This window comes from Nematolebias whitei, chromosome 13 (assembly GCF_014905685.2).
Source record: "Nematolebias whitei isolate Nwh7 chromosome 13, NemWhi1, whole genome shotgun sequence".
Taxonomy (NCBI): Eukaryota; Metazoa; Chordata; class Actinopteri; order Cyprinodontiformes; family Rivulidae; genus Nematolebias; species Nematolebias whitei.
In genome coordinates this window covers 39,754,526-39,779,440 of record NC_056510.1, presented here as the reverse complement: position 1 = coordinate 39,779,440, position 24,915 = coordinate 39,754,526, and the positions used below count along the sequence as shown (strand labels likewise).

Genomic DNA, 24,915 nt, shown 5'->3' with positions numbered 1-24,915 from the left:
ACATACATATACATACACATATATACATATACACACACATATATACATACACATTCATACATATACATACACATATATACATAGATACACATATATACATATATACATAGATACACATATATACATATATACACACATATACACATATATACACACATATACACACATATATACATATATACACACATATATACATACACATATATACACATATATACACACATATATACATACACATATATACACATATATACACACATATATACATACACATATATACATATACACACATATATACATACACATATATACATATACACACACATATATACATATACACACATATATACATACACATATATACATATACAAACATATATACATACACATATATACATATACAAACATATATACATATACACACATATACATATACACACATATATACATACACATATATACATATACACACACATATATACATATACACATATACATATACACACACATATATACATATACACACATATATACATATACACACATATATACATACACATATATACATATACACACATATATACATATACACACATATATACACATATACACACATATATACACACATATATACATATACACATACAGGTCCTTCTCAAAAAATTAGCATATTGTGATAAAGGTCATTATTTTCCATAATGTAATGATAAAAATTAAACTTTCATATATTTCAGATTCATTGCACACCAAATGAAATATGTCAAGTCTTTAATTGTTTTAATACTGATGATTATGACATACAGCTCATGAAAACCCAAAATGCCTGTCCCAAAAAATTAGCATATCATGAAAAGGTTCTCTAAACAAGCTATTAACCTAACCATCTGAATCAACGACGTAACTCTAAACACCTGCAAAAGATTCCTGAGGCTTTTAAAAACTCCCAGCCGTGTTCATTACTCAAAACCGCAATCATGGGTAAGACTGCCGACCTGACTGCTGTCCAGAAGGACCTCCCATTGCCTCCCATTCTGTTTTTGTAAATTCTAGGAACCACGAGTAAACCTGCAGCCTGAGAGCGAAGTGCTCTGTTAGGAAAATATTGAACAATAAGATCTGTAATATAAGATGTAGCTAGATTGTTGAGGGCTTTGTAGGTTAGAAGTAAGATTTTAAATTCTATTCTGGATTTGACAGGGAGCCAATGGAGAGAAGCTAAAACTGGAGAAATATGATCTCTCCTAATAATAATAATAATAATAATTTATTTATAAAGCCCTTTAAAACAACCACAGCTGCCACAAAGTGCTGTACATATAAAATCAAGAACATTTAAACACATAAAAACAGTTGTTAAAACATTAAGATCAATAAAAGTAATAAAAACAGTGCAGATCAAATTCAGTGTGTGCTAAAAGCCAGGGAGTAAAAATGTGTTTTTAAAAGAGTTTTAAAACTGGACAGTGAAGGGGCTTGTCTGATGGGAAGAGGGAGATCGTTCCACAGTCTTGGAGCAGCAACAGAAAAAGCTCTGTCCCCTCTGAGCCTCCGCTTAGACCTCGGCACCTCCAGGAGCAGCTGATCAGCTGATCTGAGGCACCGAGCAAGAGAGTATGGGTGAAGCAGCTCAGAGAGGTAGGATGGAGCAAGACCATTTAAACTTTTAAAAACAAATAAAAGAATCTTAAAATGAACTCTAAAATGAACAGGCAGCCAGTGGAGTGAAGCCAGAGTGGGGGTGATGTGCTCCCTTTTTTGAACTCCAGTTAGAAGCCGAGCAGCAGCGTTCTGGACCAACTGGAGACGTCTGAGGGAGCACTGGCTGACTCCAAGGTAAAGAGCGTTACAGTAATCCAGCCGAGAGGTGACGAAGGCATGGATTACTGTTTCCAGCTGCTGTTTTGAAAGGATGGTCTTTACCTTAGTCAGCTGTCTGAGGTGATAAAAACTGGTCTTGACCACCGCTCCAATCTGGGACTCTAATTTAAAATCACTGTCCATTTTAAAACCCAAGTTAGAAATAGTTTTCTTTACATGTGGTGCCAGAGGGCCCAGATCAACAGGGCAAGGTTCACAAGAGCCACTAGGACTCCTACCAACTCCATTTAAGAATCTGGCAGCAGCATTTTGGATCAACTGAAGACGTTTTAAGGAAGTATTTGGACATCCAGATAAAAAACCATTGCAATAGTCCAGTCTTGATGTGACAAATGCATGGACCAGTTTTTCTGCATCATTTTTAGATAAGATGTTTATAATTTAAGTTATAATACGCAGATGGAAGAAGGCAGTTCTAGTAACGTTTTTAATGTGGGGGATAAAAGACATGTCCTGATCAAAAATAACACCAAGATTTTTATCATTAGAGCTGGAGGACAGATTAATGCCATCTAAGGAGGGAGAAAGACTGAAAAATTAATTCCTAAGGTGCTCAGGTCCAAAAACCAAAACCTCAGTCTTGTTCAATATATATCTTGTTCAACAGGAGAAAATTAAGGGTCATCCAGGTTTTTATGTCTTTAAGACATGCTTAAGACATGTTTGTAGTCCAAGTAGCTGATTGGATTCATTGGGTTTAATGGACAAATTTAATTGTGTATCATCAGCATAACAATGGAAATTTATCCCATGCTGTTTAATAACTACCTAATGGAAGCATTTATAAAATAAAGAATATTGGCCCAAGCACTGAGCCCTGAGGAACTCCATGACTAACTTTGGTGTATGAAGAAGATTTATTATTTACATTTACAAACTGGAATCTATAAGATAGAAATGATTTAAACCATTTTAGAGCCGTTCCTGTAATCCCAATATCACATTCAAGCCTCTGTAGTAAAATATTGTGATCAACTGTATCAAATGCGGGCAGCACGGTGGCACAACTGGTAGAGCTGCTGCCTCTCAGCGAGCAGGTCCCTGGTTCAAACCCCGGTCCAGGGGCCTTTCTGGGTGGAGTTTGAATGTTCTCTCTGTGCATGCGTGGGTTTTCTCCGGGTGCTCCGGTTTCCTCCCACAGTCCAAAAACATGCACGTTAGGCTGATTGGTAACTCTAAATTGTCCCTAGGTGTGAGTGAGAGAGTGAATGGTTGTTTGTCTCGTTTGTCTCTATGTGGCCCTGTGATGGACTTGCGACCCATCCAGGGTGTACCCCGCCCCTCGCACAGTGATTGCTGGACATGGGCACCAGCGACCCCCGTGACCCAAAATGGAATAAACGGGTAAAGAAAATGGATGGATGGATGGATGTATCAAATGCAGCACTGAGGTTTAACAGGACCAGTATAAACACTAGTCCATTGTCTGAGGCCATGAGAATATCATTAGTGACTTTTACTAGTTCTGTTTCTGTGCTATGATGAGCTCTAAACCCTGACTGAAACTCTTCAAACAGATTATTTCTTTGTAGATGTTCACGCAACTGACCTGCAACTATTTTCTCTAGAATTTTTTAGATGAAAGTTAGATTAGATATAGGTCTATAGTTGGCTAGAATTTCTGAATCAAGGTCAGACTTTTTAAGTAAAGGTTTAATTACAGCAACCTTAAAGTGCTGTGGTACATAACCATCCATTAAAGACAAATTAAGTAGATCCAAAATGTGGACATTAATTAGTGGAAATACCTCTTTAAACAGTCTGGTTGGGATGGGATCTAGCAGGCTTGTGGATGGTTTGGATGAGGTTATTATTTTTGACAATTCAGAGAGCTCAACAGGACCAAAACTGTCCAAACATAAATCAGGCTCTAGTGAAATATTTAAAGTTCAAGTTCAAGTTGGCCGCGCACACGTCCACACGTATTTTTCTTAGCTGCTGAGTTTTAGTATTTTCTTTGTTTCTTTTTCTCTGTTTTACTTTATTTTTACTATTTTTTTTTTTACTATATTTTTTACTTTGTCTTTTATAGTTTGTTCTGTCCTAGTTTTTTCTCGATGTTTTTGTTATCTTTTTGCTCACCGCGACTCAAGCTTGTTTACCTCCTGCGCGCGCCTGTTGTGTAGGCGTTCAATCGCCCTGCCTTTGATCACGGCACTGACATCTGCGGAGCTCCTCTTCCATGCAGTGGATCTTACCTCTCATCCCCCACCTAGGCCTCTGGTGTAAATCGGTGGCTGGCCGCTACTGCTGGTGATCCCCTGGCGCGAGAGACCGGGTGATCGTGCGGCGCGCGGCAAAGTCCGTGCCTCTTCCTGGAGAAGCTCGGGTGGAGACCCTGATCTCGAGCGGACTGCTGGTGCTTCTCACCTGCCTGAAGTGAGTGGGGGCCGCGTGATTCAATCCTGCCTGGAGAGTCTGCTTGCTGAGGTGCCGGCTGCAACAAATTTGTGCACCGGCTTCTAAGAGCTGCACCGTCTGGATTTTCGCGGTGGTATGGAAGACAATTGATGCCATTAGAGACCACCAGGTGATCGACTGTACTTCTCCCATAAAAATCTGCTGATGCGTCCGGCTGCCTGCTACCAGTAAATGGGAAATATTTTTTGCTTCAGTCGTCATTGAAGGATCAAGTAATTCTTAACTTTTTTTTTTTTTCTCCCCAATGACCACGGACTTACATCTGACTGCTGAAAATGTTTTAAAGGGATAATTGGAAAATATCTTACTTAACTCTGGAGAGAACACTGTCTTATTTTATTTCACTTTTCAACCTCCATTTTGTTTTCAGCTGGAGGTCTCTCTCTTCAGTTCTTTTCTTTTGTATAATTGACAATGTTATCACTTGTGACTCTCACCCTAGCCATCATGTCTGCAGGGCTTAATTTGGAGAACAATTCAAGTATTCAAATTGAAATGCCCTCCCCCCCCACTGACTTCTCATGATTCAAGTACAATCTCTTGGACGACCATGGATCTCACAAACTGGGTCCTCATGACTTTTCTTCCCAAAACAACAACCCCCACTGATTTGAGAGCTTGGTGTGTCCTTGTAATCAAAAACTACTTCATCCTCACTGAAACTGAACTCCATGATGACATGAGATGGAAAACTGTCACTGCTAGACCACCTACTACTGTTAAATGGAAAACTTTAATTGTTTTGTTACTTCTTCTTTCTGGGATTGAACCAAACCCTGGCCCGCCGCTGCTACATGACATGTGTACACCAGTTGAATTTAAAAACCGGTCTGGGCTGGGTTTTCTACATTTAAATGTCAGAAGTCTTATATCTAAACTAGATGCAATAAAAATCTGGGTTCAGTCCACAGAAGCAGACATAATAGTCTTATCTGAAACATGGCTCAACAATGCTATCTCTGACAAACAAATCTCCATTCCTGGTTATAATGTTTTTAGATGTGATCGCCCCAAAAGAGGTGGTGGAGTGGCTATTTATATCAAGAACAAATTCACAGCAAAATGTCTATCTTCTTGCTCAATTAGCAAACAACTTGAGCTACTGGCACTAATACTAGACTTCCCTGACGGTCAATCAATCACTGTGGTGGGTTGTTACAAGCCCCCCTCAGCCTCAAGTGACGCCCTTACTTCGCTAAGAAACTTTCTGACGGGGATAAATGCTAAGGAACTACTGCTAATTGGTGATCTAAACCTAGACTGGTTGACCTCTACATCTGACAATCTTAAATCCATCTGTGAATCATTAAATCTAACTCAACTAATTCAAACATCAACACGCCCAAATAACAAAACCCCTGAAAAATCCACCCTACTGGACCTTATCCTAACAAACATGCCTCACAAGTACACAAATACATGTGTTTTCACTAATGACCTTAGTGATCATTGCACCATTGCAGCCGTAAGAAACGGAAAATTACCAAAATTAAAACCCACCATTATTTTCAAAAGGGATTTAAAACATTTCTGTGAGTAGGACTTTTTTTTACGACTTAGCCACTTTTGATTGGAATAAAATTTCATTGATAGATGACGTAGAACTTGCACTGGCTTACTTCAACGAGGGTTTTCAAAACATAATCAACACACATGCTCCATATCGTAGATACAGAATAAAGGGATGTAAAAATCCTTGGTTTTCCACTGAGATAGGAAATCTGCTCAAAGAAAGAGATACTACCTGGGCTAAGGCCAGAAAATCAAAATCTGAACATGACTGGCTCAGCTTCCAACAACTTAGGAACAAATGCACAACCCTAATTAGAAATGCAAAATCAAATTACTACCTGGACACATCCACAAAAAATCTAAATGATCCAAAAAGGTTTTGGCAAACAGTAAAATCAAATTCTGGTCAGACAACAACCACTGATTTACCCAGCTCCATTATGACCAGCTCAGGCATTCTGTCAGACAAATTATCAATTCTAAACTGTTTTAATGAACACTTTATATCCTCTGGCTCCCTGTTCGAATCTACGCATCCTGAAATGTTATCTGCTGACCAAACTGATGAAAATCCACCCCCAACTCCGCATGTGCTAGACAAACAGGTCACAAACCGCTTTGACTTTGTATCAATATCTCCCAGTGAGGTTCTAAATGCGCTAAAAACTCTTGACACACGCAAAGCAGTAGGACCTGACAACATAGAACCACTTTTCCTAAAACTAGCTGCAGATTTCATTGCTGAACCACTTTCATGTATTTTCAATCTCAATCTAAATACAAATACAATACCCAAAATCTGGAAATCGGCTTATGTTCTCCCTCTGCTAAAAGGGGGTGAACCAACTAATGTCAACAACTACAGACCGATTTCTAAATTATGTATTCTTGCTAAACTGTTCGAAAGACTTGTCTGTGATCAGCTAACTGTTTTTCTACAATCAAATAATATTTTATCACAATTCCAGTCAGGATTCAGAAAACAGCACAGTACTGTCACTACAGTTCTCAAAGTATTAAATGATATCATACATGCCCTGGACTGCAAACAATACTGTGTTGCCCTATTTATAGACCTATCCAAGGCATTTGATACAGTTGATCACAGACTATTGACTAACATCCTGAAACACTCTGGTCTATCAAAACTAGCAGTCTCCTGGTTCACCAACTATCTAACTGACAGAACACAGTCTGTCCATGTAGCCGGATCCTCCTCTACGTTCCTAGATGTTGTGAAAGGGGTGCCACAGGGTTCTGTCTTGGGTCCCATTCTTTTCTCCTTATATATCAACGATCTATGCAGTGATCTGTCAAACGCCTCCCACCATTATTATGCAGATGACACTATCATTTATTGCTGTTCATCCTCCCTCAGCCAAGCCTTCACCTCTCTTCAAGACGCTTTTAATATTATCCAGTCACGTCTGCAAAAACTTAGACTGGTCCTAAATGCTGACAAAAGCAAGATCATGGTTTTATCCAACAGAAAGCAGCAACCAGAGAACCCACCTCAAATTGAAACCCAAGAGGGAAAACAAATGGAAATGGTCTCCACCTACAAATATCTAGGTTTCAACATTGACAATAAACTGTCATTTAAAATCCACATCTCCAAAATGGTCACTAAACTCAAATTGAAGCTAGGCTTCTACTTCAGAAATAAATCCTGCTTCTCATGTAAAGCCAGGAGAACATTAGTAGCTGCAACTTTCATGCCGATATTAGATTATGGTGACGTGCTGTACATGAGTGCTGCATCAAAATACCTACAGTCCTTAGACTCAGTTTATCATGGTGCCCTTCGATTCATTACTGATTCCAGTTATCGCACTCATCACTGTGAACTTTACGTCAAGTCTAGCTGGTCTTCTCTCAGCGCTCGCAGATACACTCACTGGATATCCTTCATCTATAAGACCCTTCTAAACCTAGTCCCGTCATACCTTACCTCCCTAATACAAACATCACACAATCATTACTCCCTGCGCTCTAATGACTTAATCCTCCTGTCAGTTCCTCTGGTCAGAACTGAACTAGGAAAAAGAGCATTCAGCTTCGCCGTCCCCTCAGAACTGGAACAACTTACAGACAGATTTGAAACTATCAACACTCATCTCGCCTAGATCCTTCATGTCAACCGTATCAGATAATGTTATCAAAAATCTGGACCATTGCAGATGTTTCTAAAACACTACTTATCAAATATACATGTCTTTGTTGACTTTTAACTCTATCTACTTCAACTGATGTCTGTTCTACATTTAATGTCTACAGAAGTCTGTCTTATCATGATGGTTTCAAACTGTTAACATTTATTTATCGTGATAGTAGTTTCTTTTTTCTTTTGATAAATGTAAATGCTTATTGTCAATTACCCTGTGACGTGTGCTGATGACCACTTGACCAGGTCATCCTTGTGAAAGAGATCTCGATCTCAATGGGCTCTAACTGGAAAAATAAAGGTGACTGATTGATTGATTGATTGATTGATTGATTGATTGATTGAAAGTTGCCTCATTTGACAGGGGACTAGAGATAGTAGAAGGATGGATGGTTTGAATTTTCTCTCTAATTGAAATAATTTTATTTATAAAGAATCTCATGAAGTCATCACTACTTATAGTTGTAAGGATACATGGTTCAACAGAAATGGGACTTTTAATTAGTCTAGCAAAAGTACTAAACAGAAACCTAGGGTTATTTTTATTCTCCTCTATTAAAGATGAGTAATATAAAGTTCTAGCTTTACGGAGAGCTTTTTTATATGTTAGCAGACTATCTTTCTAAGTTAAATAAAATTCTTCAACATTAGTAGAGCGCCATTTTCTCTCCTGGTTTCTAGATGCCTGCTTTAAATTACGTAACTCAGAATTGAACCAAGGAGCCAGTTTCCTCTGATTGATTACTTTCTTTTTCAGTGGAGCAATTATATTAAGTGAAGTTTGCATTGAAGTTGTAAGATGACCAACTAGATTATCTAAGTCACTGTTCTCTGATGCATTACTCTGCAAGACAGAGGAAAACATTGATGGAAGAGATTGTTTAAATTTGGTTACAGCATTTTCTGATAAGCACCTGCGGAGATGAAATTTATTCTCAGTGACTGTGTAGTCATTTATGTAATGTACCACAACTAACGAACACGTAAATACAGTTTTTATTAACCTTACCTTGCACTATATCTTCTAATATGACCTCTATAAATAAAGGTTGAATGAATGAAATTCCGTGAAGTTTCCAGACAGGTCTCCCGAGGGAGAATAGACCCGGAAGTACTGATCCATTGCGGCGAGTCAGAACGAAAGTTGTCTGAAATCATTGTGAAAAGGGCCTATTGGGCAAGGCTGGCCAGGGTCGGGCTGCCTGCTACGGATTCAGCAAGAGGAGCAGACCGCTGAAGCCACAAAGCTCGAATGTCCAACGTAAAACTAACTTTACCGTGGTTTAATGTGGCGCTATGGCTCTGTAGACATTGCACGTTGCTGTCTTGCTTTGTGGTGTTTCTAGTGTAAAATACTTCCACACAGCGGACATGTTTCGATGAGAAGTTGATTAGCTGTTAGCCACAGTGCTGCTAACTCAGTCCTCATGTTGTAGCTGGCTGCAAACTATGAAATGGATTTCCTGAATGTGAGGTGGGTCTTATTACTCTGGGCTCATGAGGCACGCCTCCGTTCAGGAAATCCATTCCATAGATTGAAGCCAACGGACAGGGAATCACGAGATGTTTCAGCAGACACAGACATTCATCATAGATCGGAAATCTCTGCAGGTTGGATCGAAAAAATCCGATACGTAAATTATGCTGGTATCTGGGGCCGATAACGATACCGGATTAGACCCTAACTTATATTTCATTTAATTAATTTATTTCTATAGAACTTTACACAACCATGGTGATGGTGACCAAAGTGCTTATATAGTGCATTTCTATCTTGTCAAAATACTCAAAGCACTTTACACTACAATCTGTGCCCTCCTTTACCCATTCATACAACACTCTACTAGGTCACTACAAAAGCTAATTGAACAAATCATTCTAAAGAGACTAATCAGAGCTTTATCACATTCATACATCGATGGGACACACATTGGAGGCAATGAGGGATTCAGTGTCTTGCCCAGGGACACTTCAGCACGTGGCTGCTGGTGGAATCGAACCCCCAACTATCGCATTGGAGGACGACTGCTCTAACCACTCAGCCACAGCCACCCAAATGGTTAAAACGATATGCAGCTTCACCAGTGAGCGGTGCTGTTTTACCATGGAAATAATTAAATCCATATCTTGCAGGGTTTTCTCATTCAGCCCAGGCTGGGGGTCGGGTCTAATGCGTCCCATATCATCTTAACCAATGATTTGTAACGGAAATACGAATGGCGTAAATTAGCTACATGAAGATCGGTGGAGATAGAGCACGTACTTTTCTAAGCAAATCAAGCCAGTTTTTATTCATAAACAACGGCGATCCGTGCGACCCAGAAGAACACTACGGATCGTGCTTCCATAACAGAAAGGGGAATGACAGGCCCCTTGACATGACATGGGCTGTCTCTCTTCAGTTCTCAAAATGGTGGACAGTCTGTGTAGATTGAGCTCTTTAGCATAGCATTTTTCACACAAAGCTTTAAAAGAAAGCAGTAAACAAGTTCTCAGCTTCTTTTTGCAGAGGAAAACTTTTTAAACGAAGACACGGGTTTCAACCGTGAATTTTGGAGCTTCGACAAGACGGATGTGTTTTCCCACCCCGAGTTCGGCCTGCTAGCTTAGTTCATAGCTTAGCTGCTTTTAAAAATCCAAAAACGCGATTTTGGATGGTCAAAATGGATTTTAAAGAGAAAGGGAGGTTTCAGTAAAGAGAACCGGAGTTGAGCTTTTTGTCATCCAGTGTCCAGTAGAAAGAGAGAGACACGAACAAACGATAAAGCCGATAAATGAAAATGAGGTTGATAATTTTCATTTATCATGTGATTGATTTATTGTTTATCGCGACAGGCCTATAAACAAATGCCGGTTCTGTTCCGCGCCAGAAGTCACACCCATAATTCATGCAAGGCATCATGTGGGCTAGGAATAAGGTGTATATAGACAACAGTTAAAATTTCTAACCTTTAAACAAGCAAAAAAACAGTACAATTTTTAAGAAAAAGTTTTGACCAGTGCAAAATAGGTTGTGTCTGTAAGTAGTACAAATAAAAACAGGTAAAGGAGCATTTTGTAACTCATTATGTCAATTAGCAACAGGTCAAAGAGACTGGATCTCTCAGAAGTAAAGATGGGCAGAGGTTCACCAGTCTGAACTGTGTGTGTCAAAAAACAAACAGAGGCACAATTTCAGAATAATGTTCCTAAAACTTTGAATATCCCATTTTATACAGATTTGATAGTGTATCTGCTCACAGCGTTTTCTTTGATGGTGTCTTCGTGGGCCTGCAGGACTTGGATTCTGTGCAAACAACGGAGACGCTCGATGTGCCGCACACTCAGGTCTCTGAACTTCTACAGAAGAAAAAAACACAAAGAAGAATCATTTTAAACTGAAGCACCAGAAACATCAAGTTTTCCATTATTCACACATGGGAATTAAAGTGGCATGTCTTGTCCACCACATTATTTATAGCCAGTCACCATGAAAGGTAGGCAGAGTCAACCTGATTCAAGATGGCTGTGACAGTTCATCAACCTTAGCCAACAATAAACAGCTAGAATTCACCCAAATTTACATAAACAGAGCTAAAATTTGGTGTGATTGTAGCTGAGATTACTTCACACACACTGAACACTGATTGTAAAAGTTTTTTTTAAACGTTATGATGCAGCCCACAATATTTAAGGGCAATGTCAGCCTCCAGTCCAGTCCTTATTGTCTCACCTCAAAGGAGTCACTGAGGAGGTCAGTGATGTTTATGTGTCCCGCAGTAGGATGAGCGGTGTCGCTGCAGCTGTTTTCCTCTGGAGACGGAGCAGTCGCACCACAAAGAGCCTCTTCATTTCCAATCTGTTCCAAAAAACTGTTGAGAACAGTGAAGAGTTCAAATCCAACCATTTCAGATGACAAACACTCAGCCAGACGTTTTGAGTCAAATCAAAATTATGAATAACAATAAGACTTTTTTTTAATTAAACTGGAGAGCCTGTTGAAATAACACTGCTGCTGATTAAGATTCACTCTTATCCTGAAGCACGCACAGTGTCACACCTACCTGGTGAGAATCATTAGCGCCTGTCCATCGTCTGTGCACACAGACAGCTGTGCAGCATTGGCCTCCAGCACAGTCAGACCCAGCTGGAAGATGGCTTTAATTCCCTGGAAGAAGAAGCAGTCCACCACACAGATGGCGCTGCAGAAGGGCAGGACGCTGAGGAAAAGGGTGAGGAACCAGGAGAGAGAGACGGAGGAGAGGGTGGAGAGGTCCGGGACTTGCTCAGCCAGCTCAGGCAGACGTTCTCTGATCAGCTCCTCGAACACAGACTGATCCACCTGAGCTCCTGCAGGAGATAACCATGGAGTCAGGAGGACACGAGGTGTGTTGATATGAAGGTGATAGAGGGAGATCTCATGAAAAGAAGCATCTCAATAAGTTTTCAAAAAGAATCTCATCTTTAAGAACTTTTTGACTATTTTCATGATTTGAACCACTAGATGGCAGCAAAGGATGGATGGTACCTTTTAAACCATCCATCCATCCATCATCTTTACACACTTTTTCCTTTTAAGGTTGAGGGCGTCACAGGTGCTCATGTTCAACCATCACTGTGCGAGAGACGGGGACACCCTGGACAGGTCTCCAGTCCATCACAGGGACACATAGAGACAAACAGCCATTCACCCTCACACCAAGAGACAATTTAGAGTTACCAATCAGTCTAACATGCATGTTTTTGGTCTGTGGGAGGAAACCAGAGTACCTGGAGAAAACCCAAGGAGCACGAAGAGAACATTCAGACTCCACCCAGAAAGGTCCCCGGCTGGGATTCGATCCGGCAACCTTCTCGCTGAGAAGCAGCAGCTTTACCAACTTAGCCACAGTGCCCCCCACCTTTTATAGAATTTATGTAATACAGAGTTTATCACTTTAACGAAGAATCATCCGTGCAGCCACACCTCAACACTATATACTGTCCTGTACACCTATAATATCTCCAACCACGTATTAATAGTGATGCATGTTCTCCTTCACACATTACAGACAGATTATTACAGATTATTACAAGGACGGACTTGTGGTGCCTCTAGGCCAAGCTATTGGGGAAACTTATGGGAAGATGAAAATAAGCACTTAAGTGTCCAATCTCAGCACAAACAGATCTGAGAAAAACAATCACTGCTATTTAAAGATGGAGGCCGCCCACTAACAAGTGGACATTAAAAGAGGAAATTGTTTCAAAAGCACCTGGCATGTCCAAAATAAACAGCCTCAGAAACACAGGAAAAAGGCTCTGAATTTAGAGACTAAAAATAAACCTTTTATAGTAATTTGGTTATAAAACATGATGATGACAACAACTTGTGTGCTCAGATGAAGAGCAAACAGACAGTTTCTAGTATTTGTCTTGGGGCTTCTCACCAATAACTCTGCGGTTAAAGTAGTCAGGCAGCATCCTCTCACAAACTGCCACCAGCAACCAGAAAGCTTCTTCTTCTTTGGCGTACAGCAGCAGGACCGATGCCAGGATGTTCATGGACTGGAGACAGAGAAGGAGATGGGTCACACTTAAGGTCAGGAGCTGGAGTAGGAAATGATCAAATTCAGAGGTGTGTACCTGACAGTATCCGATCTTCGGGTTGCGGTGAGCGTATGCAGTGAGGACTCGCCTGAGCGCAGCGATGCCGGTGGGGTTTTGGAAAGCCTGATGATCTGGCAGGGAACGGTGCAGGTCCCGCTCAATCTCCTCTGTGGCCAAGTTGCTTTGACCCATGGATTTCTGCACCAGGCTGGTGTAGTAGCCTTGGTGGGACGCCAGCTCTGAGATGGCATCTGCACCAAGTCAAACACAGAGATGATCCTCATACTGACAGAAACAAATGACTCATTTCACTGACACAAATACGAAGGAGCCGCTGCATTCTGCTCCACTTTTGCACACCTTTAAAAGTGATTTAAACAAACAAGAACAGGTGTGGTAGTTCTAATATTAAGTCAAGTCAAGTCAGATTTATTTATAGAGCACATTTAAAACAGAAACTGTTACCAAAGTGCTTAACAAAAATATCACATCATCAAATAAAAAGTAGCAAGATATATTTACAGCACATGGAATAAAAATATAAAACCGAAAACATAATTAGAAACAATGAAATACTAAATCAGATCACGATTGTGTCAAAAGTCAAGGAAATAATAACAAAAAGCATAAACTCAGTCAGAAACAATGAAATACTAAATCAGATCATGTTGTGTCAAAAGTCAAGGAAATAATAACAAAAAGCATAAACTCAGTCAGAAACAATGAAATACTAAATCAGATCTGATGACCTTGTGTTAAATAGGAATAATAACAAAAGCATAAACAGAATCAGCATCAATGAAAAACTAGATCTAAATCCGATCACCCTGTGTTAAATGTCAGTGAGTATAAATGTGTTTTTAGGAGAGATTTAAAAGCAGAGACTGAGGTGTCCTGTCGAATGTTGATGGGCAGATTGTTCCAAAGTTTAGGGCCCACGACTGAAAATGCTCGATCTCCTCTGAGCTTCAGCTGGTTTTTGGTACGGCCAAAAGCAGCTGGTCTGATGATCTCAAAGCCCGAGAAGGAGTATAAGGATGAAGAAGGTCGGAGAGATATGATGGTGCAAGGCCGTTAATGCACTTGAATGTCAGCAGGAGAATTTTAAAATCAACTCTGACACGCACAGGAAGCCAGTGAAGAGAGGACAGAACCGAAGTAATGTGCTCAAACCTGTGAGTTCCTGTTAGTAGCCGAGCTGCAGCATTTTGTACGAGCTGGAGACGTGAAAATGAAGCCTGACTAACCCCAACATAAAGTGAGTTACAGTAGTCCAGCCGGGTTGTAATGAATGCATGGACTAGTTTTTCATGGTCGGATCTGGACAGAACGGACTTAAGCTTTGCTATTTGCCTTAGCTGAAAGAAGTTTTTTTGTAGAACAGAGTTGATCTGTTTATTAAACTTAAAGTCCGAGTCTAACACCACCCCGAGATTGGTAACCGACTGCTTTAGATGTGGCTGAAGGGAGTGCAGGTTTACAGGATCAGTGACAGTGGTAGAGCTTGGGTTAAACACAATGACCTCAGTCTTCTGATCATTAAAACTCAAGAAGTTTGCAGCCATCCAAGTCTTGATGTCATCAAGACATTTTAACAAAGGGTGGATGGAGCAGGAACTGTTTGGTTTTAAAGGCAGATAAATCTGAGAATCATCGGCGTAACAGTGAAACAAAATACCATGTTTCCTCAGGATTGACCCCAAGGGGAGCAGATACAATGAGAACAGAAGGGGTCCAAGAATGGAGCCTTGTGGGACCCCACAGGAAAGAGGGACAGAAGCAGAAAAATGATTGTCAAAGTTAACACAGAAACTCCTGTCACCCAGATAAGAATGGAACCATTCTAGCGCTACCCCTGTAATCCCAACCCAGTGTTCTAGCCATGACATAAGGATGCTATGATCAACAGTGTCAAATGTAGCGGTAAGGTCGAGGAGTACCAGGATCACAGACTGACCAGAGTCATTCGCTAGCAGAATGTCATTACAGACCCTTACTAAAGCCGTCTCGGTGCTGTGCAGTTGTTTAAATCCTGACTGAAAAATCTCAAAAATTCCATTTACATTCAAAAACCTGGTTAGTTGACTAAAAACTATTTTCTCCAAGATTTTAGAAAGAAATGGAAGTTTTGAGATTGGCCTGGAGTTTGAACAAGCTGCAGGGTCAAGTCCGGGTTTTTTAAATGAATGGAGTTACCACTGCATGTTTTAAAACATCAGGAACCACACCTGTAGCCAAACTGCTGTTAATAATGGCAAGAACAGAGGGTCCAGTTGATGGTAGAACCCGTTTAAAAAATGCAGCAGGGATGGGATCAGCAGGGGAGCCTGAGGGTTTCATGTGACCAACGACCTCATTTAAAAATGAGAGTGAGATGGGGTCAAAGTGACTGAAGACTGCTGAGCAGGGGACAAGAACTGAAGGGTCGGCTGTGGAGTGTGGAATTGATGACCTAATCGACTCAACCTTTTCAGCAAAATGCCTGACAAACTTATTACAGGTGTCAACAGAGGCCTCAATGGTGGCAGACTGAGGCACGTTTAGAATGGTGTTAATGGTGTTGAAAAGAACGCGGGGGTTGTGACTGTTTGAGTTGATAATTTTTGAGAAATATTTGTTTTTCTCCTGTTTAACGGTGGTCTGATAGGCTTTCCAACATGTTTTTAACATCTCAAAAGACACCTGAAGTTTATCTTTTTTCCATCTACGTTCAGCTCTTCTGCACAGGCGTCTTGCCTCTCGTGTAGTCTCATTTACCCAAGGGTGGGGCATGCGTTTTCGATTCCTGAGCTTTAACGGGGCGACTGAGTCCAGGATCTGTACACACGCCTCCTGATGCTGAGAAATCAACTCCCTTGTAGTAAGACCCGCAGAGAGTTCAGAGTCTGAAACAGAATTACCAGCAAAGATGGAAGGGAAGAGTGTGGCGGTGGAAGGGATAAAAATCCTACAGGGCTTGGGTGTGGGGGGAGGTGCAGGTTCACAAATCAAAGAGGTGTTGAATAAAACCGGTTTGTGGTCAGAACAAACAGTGTCACCAATTTCCAAATCAGAAACAGACAAACCATGCGTTAAAACTAAGTCAAGTGTGGCCCTGCTGGTGAGCCGGACCAACAACACTCTGAACAAAGTTAAAGGACTGGATGAGGTCTAGAAAGTCCTGAGCTAATGGTTTATCAGGGCAGCACACGCGGATATTAAAATCTCCTAAAATCAAAACCCGATCATATTGGAGCAGAATACCAGTTAGAAAGTCAGATAGTTTGTTTAAAAACTGTTTATGGTACCCGGGGGTCTGTAAAAAATAGCACACAGAACTGGGTTGGAGCGGCCCAGCTCACAACAGAGCAGTTCAAAACTCAAATAATTAGCTGAACCATGGAGCTGTCTGCAGTGCAAATGATTCTTAAAACCAGCCAATAATCCTCCACCACGACCAGTTGTCCTTGGTGCATTGAAAAAAGAACAATCCGGAGGCAGTAATTCCAGAAAAACACTGAACTCACCAGGGCAGATCCAAGGCTCAGTGATGAAAAGAAAGTCCAGTCGGTTGCAGCAGAAAAAGTCATTCAAAATAAAAGTTTTATTAGTCAGCGATCTGGCATTTATCAGGGCCATCCTCGTAGAATCTACCACAGGAGGAGATGATTGCAGTGTCCAGTCCAGCGGCCTCAGATTTGCAGAGTTAGACGCGCGCCTCCGACAGGAAACCCAACCGCGCACGGGCCCAATGTGATGATGAGACCCCGACAGCGGGACAAGACAGCGCGCCACAGGATCTGCACAGCGCCAGATTCGGAGGTGGAAACGCTCACCATCAGCTGGAGAGGATGTTTCAGAGGCAGCAAGCAGGCAGGGCTTTAAATTTCGCCGGCCAGCGCGTTTTCCACGGCGTCTGGAGCGATGTCTCCGGGGAGGCAGGAGCGTGGCTTGCTGCAGATAAGCAGGCACGTCCGCCAGCAGCGGGGGGACAGGGGGGCGTCCAGAGTTACACTCATATTGATCAAAATAAGCGACATTGGTGCCACAAAGTCGAAGATCCAAAAGTTGTTTACATTCATACACCAGCAGAGAGTTGATGTCACAGATGAGAAATGAAAAAAACATCAAAAATACGAACACCATCAGCAGAGGTGGATTGCAAGCCATGTACACAGGTGCCATCTTACCGGAAGTGACCATTAAGCAATTCATAAGAAGCATTTTTAAACTTGTGAACTTCTTAACTTCAAGTTAATCCTGACTATCTGTCCATGGCCTGTGCATAAACAGAATATGCATCATTGATAATGTAATGGATATGATCGACCCAGTGTGCGCTCGTACATAATGTTTAATCGTTTTCTGATGGGGTCGTCACATCTGGAAGATTACAGCCACTTTATTAATAAGCTCTCAGCTGGTGCTTTGATTTAAAGAGAGTTAAGTGTCTCTGTGTACATCCATCCATTATCTTTACCCGCTTCTTCCATTTTGGGTTGCAGGGATCTCCAGTGCCCATGTCCAGTAATCACTGTGCGAGGTGTGGGGGACACCCTGGACAGGTCTCCAGTCCATCACATGGACAAACAAGACAAACAACCATTCACTCTCTCACCTAGAGACAATTTAGAGTTACCAATCAGCCTAACATGCATGTTTTTGGTCTGTGGGAGAAAACCGGAGTACTCGTAGAAATCCCACACACGCACAGAGAGAACATGTAAACTCCACCCAGAAAGGCCCCTGGACCGGGATTTGAACCAAGGACCTGCTCGCTGAGAGGCAGCAGCTCTACCAGTTGCGCCACCATACTGCCCGTCTTAGTAAATAATCCAGTAAAAAATAAAGTTAACCTAATTCTATGGCATTATACAACAGAAAAACAATGTTATAAAACAAAGAAAATACAACTTCATAGGAACAACAACTAATAACCGACAACTTCTAACAAGGTTCAGTCAGGTCCGCTGGACGACTCTTTGTTGAAAAATTTTGTCTTTTATCCAAAAGACTTCTTCAGTCTGAGGAGCTGAAACAAACTCAGTCTTATAAATAGCACCTTCACATAGTGGATCAATCAGTTTGTTGTTGACATCCAGAACTAGCTGTTCACATGATAAAGGAGGACCACCAGCCTAACAACTGATCGTTAGTGCTCTGATGGCTGTTTACTATTCACAGAGGGCTGAGTGATACTAGCAATCACAGCATTGTAAGAGGGGGACAGTTGAACCCGGAGGCCTCCACCCCTGTTTAATGATGGACGGTTTCTCTTCACGAAGATGGCTTCCTTCACTCTGCCCTCAAACCATCGTTCCTCTCTATCAAGGATATGAACATCTTCATTCCTGAAAGAGTGACCGCTGGCCTGGAGATGAGTGTAGACCACAGAGTGGCCTGATTATGTTGCTCTTCTGTGCTGGGCCATCCTTTTGGCCAGTGGCTGTTTATGCCCCTTTTCCATTAGTAACGGTACCAAGAACCGATCCTTTTTTCAGAACCCATGGCTCTGTGAAAGGTTTGTAGGCTCAATCATCCAGGTAAATAACAAAAGAAGGTTAAATAATTTTGTCTGGACAAGTTTCTTTAAGGGAGAAACATTTCATCTTCCATCCAGAAGATTTCATCAGTCTGTGGCTTGCCAACCAGATCTGTCCCATAAGTAGCCTTCATAGCTGTGTTTCTAGCCAACCTTGGAATCTCAGAAGCAAGATTTTAACACATGCAAAATGACTCATCTGTCCAAAACAATCAATCATCATGATTAACAATCAAATGCTTTAGGCCAGAAGGCCGACATTCTACTCACAGAAACAGCCTGAGGACACCAAGGCCAAAATGGTTCAGAAAAAGGGTTGTAGGCTCACTCATTCATCCAGATAGATAACAAAAGAATGTTAAATAATTTCATCTGGACAAGTTTCTTTAAGGGAGAAACGTTTCATCTTCCATCTGGAAGACTTCATCAGTCTGTGGCCTGCCAACCTTGGCTCTGTGGTTCCAACTGGGCCGAGCAGGTACCAAAACGTGATATCAGATATCACAACTGTGTTGTTGGTCACTGACTGGTCAGGGGGCGGAGTCACTGGATCTTTCAGAAACTTTCAAAACACAGATCCGCCATTTGCAATTTCATGGAATTCGGAGCAGCTGCTGGACCTATCTTAAAGATTTTAAAAACAATAATGACAACACCGTGGTCTAACGCTGACTCGGGGCTCGGGATCCCGGCCTTGCATGCTCTGCAGGCTCTGAGTTCCGCTGGTCACCGCAGAGGATCATACGAGCTGCTGACTAGCCGAAGGCCGTTGCCCGGACCCCGGCCTTGCGTGCTCATGAAGGCCAAACCCCGAATCCTGGCAGATGGGTCTAGCGCACGGAGGGTGGAAACGATTAAAAAAAACATTTTATGTAATGTATTGTTTTTTTTTTTATCAGTGAAGATTAAAAAAATAAATAAACGGTGCCGACTTTATCATGAAATCCTGTTGTCACTTTAATGACTATTAAATCTGTTAAAGTTAACTCAGCTGAAAAATCATAAAAGACACAAAATTATTGGATCTCTCAGGACTATTTCCCTGAACATATTTAAAGAAGAGCTACGGCCTTTAGTTAAACTTTATTCTAACCCACAGATGTACAAATCACAAAACAAGAATTAAACTTTAAAGAAAAGCTAAAAAAATATAAATTTTTTAAATCTGTAAAGAAGAAAAAAAACCACATATCTAAATTGAATAATAAAAGTAGACACGAGTGCAAATACATCAAATGATGAACAAAACGTATAAAAAAATTTAAATAGATGTTTTTGTAGAATATGTTTCATCAGAGATTTAACGTGAACTAACGTTCATTAAAAGTTCATTAACAGGATATATATATATATATATATATATATATATATATATATATATATATATATATATATATATATATATGAAGAGAGAGAGAAAGAGAGAGAGGGAGTTTAATTTGATCATTTTAATTATCTGTATTCTTTTTAATTTACCAGAAACTTCAAAATAAATTCTCATCCTGTACTGAAACCTGTTTCAGCGTCTCACTGTCACCAGCTGGTGAGGCGTGTGACTTCAATTTAAACCTAGCTCACTGGAACCAGTACTGAAAGCATAATGGAAACACAACGTGTACTGTACTGAGCTGAGTAGAACCGTGCTGTACCAGTACAAAAGGTATGTAGTGAACTAAGCCTGAGGTCAAATCCTGACCTTAAGGACCTTATGGGACAGAAACTGTCATTTCATTGATTTGAATCCAGAAATACAGGTTGACCCATCCTGAGACTTTCTTTCTTGAATTGATCAAGTGAAAGAACACTCTCTTTTCTATTATCATTACTATTTTACAAATGTTTGATAATCAAAGTGTTTTTAGTTCAAACCATTTTTAGATGTTGCAGTGAACTAATCATTTTTAATTCAACTGTGAAACAGTAATAATGATTTTAATCCTCATGCAAAGTAAGAAATCATGTTAAGGTCTGTTACAGAGTAATTATGCATTTTCTGATTTTCTGTCTTTGAATGAGCAAGTGTAAGTTGGTCCAAGGTTGGAGTCAAACGCAAAACAAGTTGTTGGAACAAACTGTCATGTTTTTAGAATCCTCTCAGACGTAAATATAGAGGCTGGCACCTGTTTTCCCCCAACTCGTCTAAATATTCCTCTCGTCTGTCTGAAAAACATTTTCAATCTGTTCCATAACATTCTTGCTGTTTTTCTGACTCCTAGTGACCTCTTACGTCACAAAAACACACCCCTGTCTAGTCGAAACGACCAATCAGGAAACTCCCAAATGAACCGGAAATAGAGCCCTTTAAATGTCGGTACTTCCTAGTTCAAACCAGTCGCTTCAGGCTCCGGCTTCAGTCGTTGCAGCTCCAGTGCTGGGAAAACGGGAAAATCCCGACATGATCCAGAGCTCTCCGAGTCTTGGGGATTATGACATCTTCCACCTCTGAGTGGAACTCTGACGGACTCCACTCATGTGAAGTCCACTCGTGAGGTGAACCTGTGTCGGACGGAATACCGTCACTACTTCGGACGATTCACAGCTGTTCCTACGGAGACGCTGAAAGGGTGCGTTAAATGGAACTCCGTACCAGTGGAATCACCTCCTCCAGGTAAAAGAGTTGATTTATACCACCTAAGTGTACTGGGGAAGAAGCTGGGAACTCACCGGAGAGTGCCGTTCTGATGCCGACACAAACACTTCCCTCGTCCATCCTTTCACTCAACTTAAACTTCATTTTCCATCTTTAAACTCTTCTATCTGCTAGAAATCATTCCAGGTATTTTTAGAAACGTCTGTGGAGAAGCTTGAGGTTTTCAACCATCGCCGTATGGTTAATCAAAATTGTACAGCTTGCTAAATTAAGCCATGTTGTTATTTTTCATATTTTTGCCAAATTAATGTAAATGTGTGATGTTAAATTTTGATTCTGTAAATAAATGACCACGTTCATTTTGATGGGTCAAAGATAATTAACGTCTCACGTTGCGTTTTTAATAATTCAATGCAAGATATTATACAGTCCAGAAAAATGAAAGAATCCGTTTAATTTATGAATATATACAGCATATGTTCATCTACAGGTACTAATGGAAAAGAGGCAGTTTCCCCAATGTAAGACTGATTACAGCCCTCCTGAAACTGAACAGCATAAACAATATTACCGTATTTTTCGGCCTATAAGTCGCTGTTTTTTTTTTGCATAATTTTGCATGCCCTGCGACTTATAGGCCGAAGCGACGTATTTATGGATTTTTTTTCCATATTCACAAACCAATTTTTGGTTGAGATATGACCATTTTCATTCAATTGGACTGAATTTTTTTTTTAACAGTACCATTTTCAGCCACTAGATGGCAGCAGAGTAGTAGTAAGACATGCCGTTTTATTAATTCATTCAACCTTTATAGACCTTTTTCACGCTTTTGCATTTTAAAGCAGATGTGGTGTTCGACAACTTCCAGTGGCTATAGCATTAGCGTTCGACAGTGAGGAAAATGGCACAGTCTTGATGCGGTTGTTTTTGTTAAATTCCTGGTTGTTCTTGTGGGGCAAAAAAACAAACATATCTGTCCTACCATGCTTTTCACGATGTACCCAGACCAAAGGAGGCAGTGGATCCAAGCGATCAAAAGAGATCATGGTCACAACTTCTGCAAAAAGTCAGGGGGCACTTGTATGCAGCCGGCATTTCACTCAGGAGGATTTTGTCTGCAGATCCACCACCAGCTGCTTTAAAAGTTGCATTGTTCCTTCTCTCTTCAACTGAAATAATTTCACTGCACCAGCTAAGAGGGAGTCTGCTTTTTTAGAGAGCTCAGAAACGGCAGCTTGTCCTCTCACAGAAAGCTAGCCAGGCTGAAGCTGCTACTGGAGTCCACGTGAAACTCACTTCACCTGGTGGCACATCCACCCACAGGTAAATATCACATTAAGATGGTACATTATAAACTTGTCATGTAAGCAAGGCCGGATTAACCATATGGACAACTGGACAACTGCCCAGGGGCCCTTGATCTCTAAGGGGCCCAGGGCAGTGAGGGCACAAGCAGAATATCTGGTTATCTCCTGCTTTATGGGAGCCCTGCGCTGCACAGAAACTGCTGCACTTCCGCTGCATTTGTGCAGCCCCGCCTCCTCCCAGCGCGGCTGCTGCAGCGCTTGGGTTTTTTTCTTTTTTTTTCCCCCAAATCGGATCCTCGACGGTGCGACCTGTCAATCAACTCAGAAGGCGTGTCAGTAACTGACCAATCGACGACCTCAATTTGTCCAGAAGGTAAAAGCCCCTTACCTGCTGACAAGCTCAGTTTTTTTTTCTTCAGAAACATTGTTTTAATTAAAACAATAAGTTTGTATCTGTTGTGAGATAATTTTAGCAGTATTGCAGATTTTTAATCTATGAAGAATAGTATGACTTAAAATTGTTCATCAAACAGGAAGGAAGTCTTATTATCCCTCTTATTGGAATTTCCCATGCATGGGACAATAAAGGCTGTTTCTATTCTATTCTATTCTATTCTATTCTATTATTACAGTGAATGTTGTACTTTGCTATAAGTACGACTATATTAATGGCATCAGAGAAAGCTGAGCCTCAGCTATCCACATAAAGTAAAATGTCATCAGCATGAAAAGGAGGAATGTTAAGTTTGAGATTAATCCAGTTTCTGATGTCTGACCAAACACTTTGTATTGACATGAAAAAAAACTGCTCGACGGATTCATCTTCTGATTTACAAAAGACACACAAATCAACATCACATTTAAATATTCTTTGCAGAAACATGGCTACTGGTTTATCGTCATTATCTGCATCGTTTTTATGTCTATATTCTGATTTACTTCATTTTGTATTTTGCTTTGTGTGTTACCTGTTGTTCTGTCTGTACAGCACTTTGGTTGGCCTTGTCGCTGTTTTAAGTGCTCTATGAATAAATTGGTATGGTATTGCGACAGGATATATCTTATTTATTATTTTAAAATGATTCTCCTTCACTTTAGGAGATTTAGGCCAATTGACAAATTTAGAATGAGCAGAAGTCATTCTGGTTTTATGATTTATATTAGGAGGTTTCTTGAAGGAATATTTGTTATAATCAGTAAATCCTTTGTCACAAACATTCATTGATAATCTTATTTCATTTGAAGTCAACTAAGTTAGTCATTTAATTTTAATGTGGGCATCAAATCGTCATCTTTGAATATATATTTTTAATTAATTGAATCAGCTGTTGGTCAGACTACTTCTTGTTGTGCCATTAGCTCTAAAATAGTTACTGAATCTTTCCATTCATCTGAGGGGGTAGCAGCCTAAGTGGGGAGGTCCAGACTTCCCTCTCCCCAGCCACTTGGACCAGTTCCTCCAGGGGAATCCCAAGGTGTTCCAAGTGTGTATGTAAAACTAGACGTTAAACAACCATTAAAACACACCAGAATGCAGGAAATGGCATCTATTCAAAATTTTCTGGGGGAAGACCCCCAGACCCTCCCATCAGCGTGTCCCTCTACACACACAAATGCTCTGACACCCAGTGGCGCAAAAAGCGGGTATGCAGCGTATGCAACGCATAGGGGCGCTGCACTGCAGGGGGCGTCAAAACCCTCTGTAGAAAAAATGTTTTTCTAGTAGGCATTTTCTAAATGATCAATAACAGGGGAACAGCACTGATTAGGCGCCCCTCTGCTCCTTCACCTCCCCTCTGCTCCTTCACCTCCCCTCTGCTCCTTCACCTCCCCTCTGCTGCTTCACCTCCCCTCTGCTCCTTCACCTCCCCTCCTATCGCTCTCCCTTCCCACACAGGTGGCTGTGAACACGCCCCTAAGAGAACGCACTCGGCGCGTTTTTTTTTTTTTT

The 24,915-nt window shown here is 40.9% G+C and overlaps 1 protein-coding gene across 1 annotated transcript in view; it reads right to left on the bottom strand.

Annotated features, from left to right (window-relative positions):
- LOC119419397 (TBC1 domain family member 8) overlaps window positions 1–24,915 on the bottom strand; it is a 166,521-nt gene that overhangs the window by 29,239 nt on the left and 112,367 nt on the right. The window contains exons 14-18 of the mRNA XM_037686706.1: window positions 13,580–13,794; window positions 13,384–13,501; window positions 12,019–12,304; window positions 11,688–11,826; window positions 11,216–11,314 (exon numbers count right to left, since the gene is read on the bottom strand). Of these exons, the coding sequence (XP_037542634.1) occupies window positions 11,216–11,314; window positions 11,688–11,826; window positions 12,019–12,304; window positions 13,384–13,501; window positions 13,580–13,794 (857 nt within the window). The remainder of the gene's footprint in view (window positions 1–11,215; window positions 11,315–11,687; window positions 11,827–12,018; window positions 12,305–13,383; window positions 13,502–13,579; window positions 13,795–24,915) is intronic.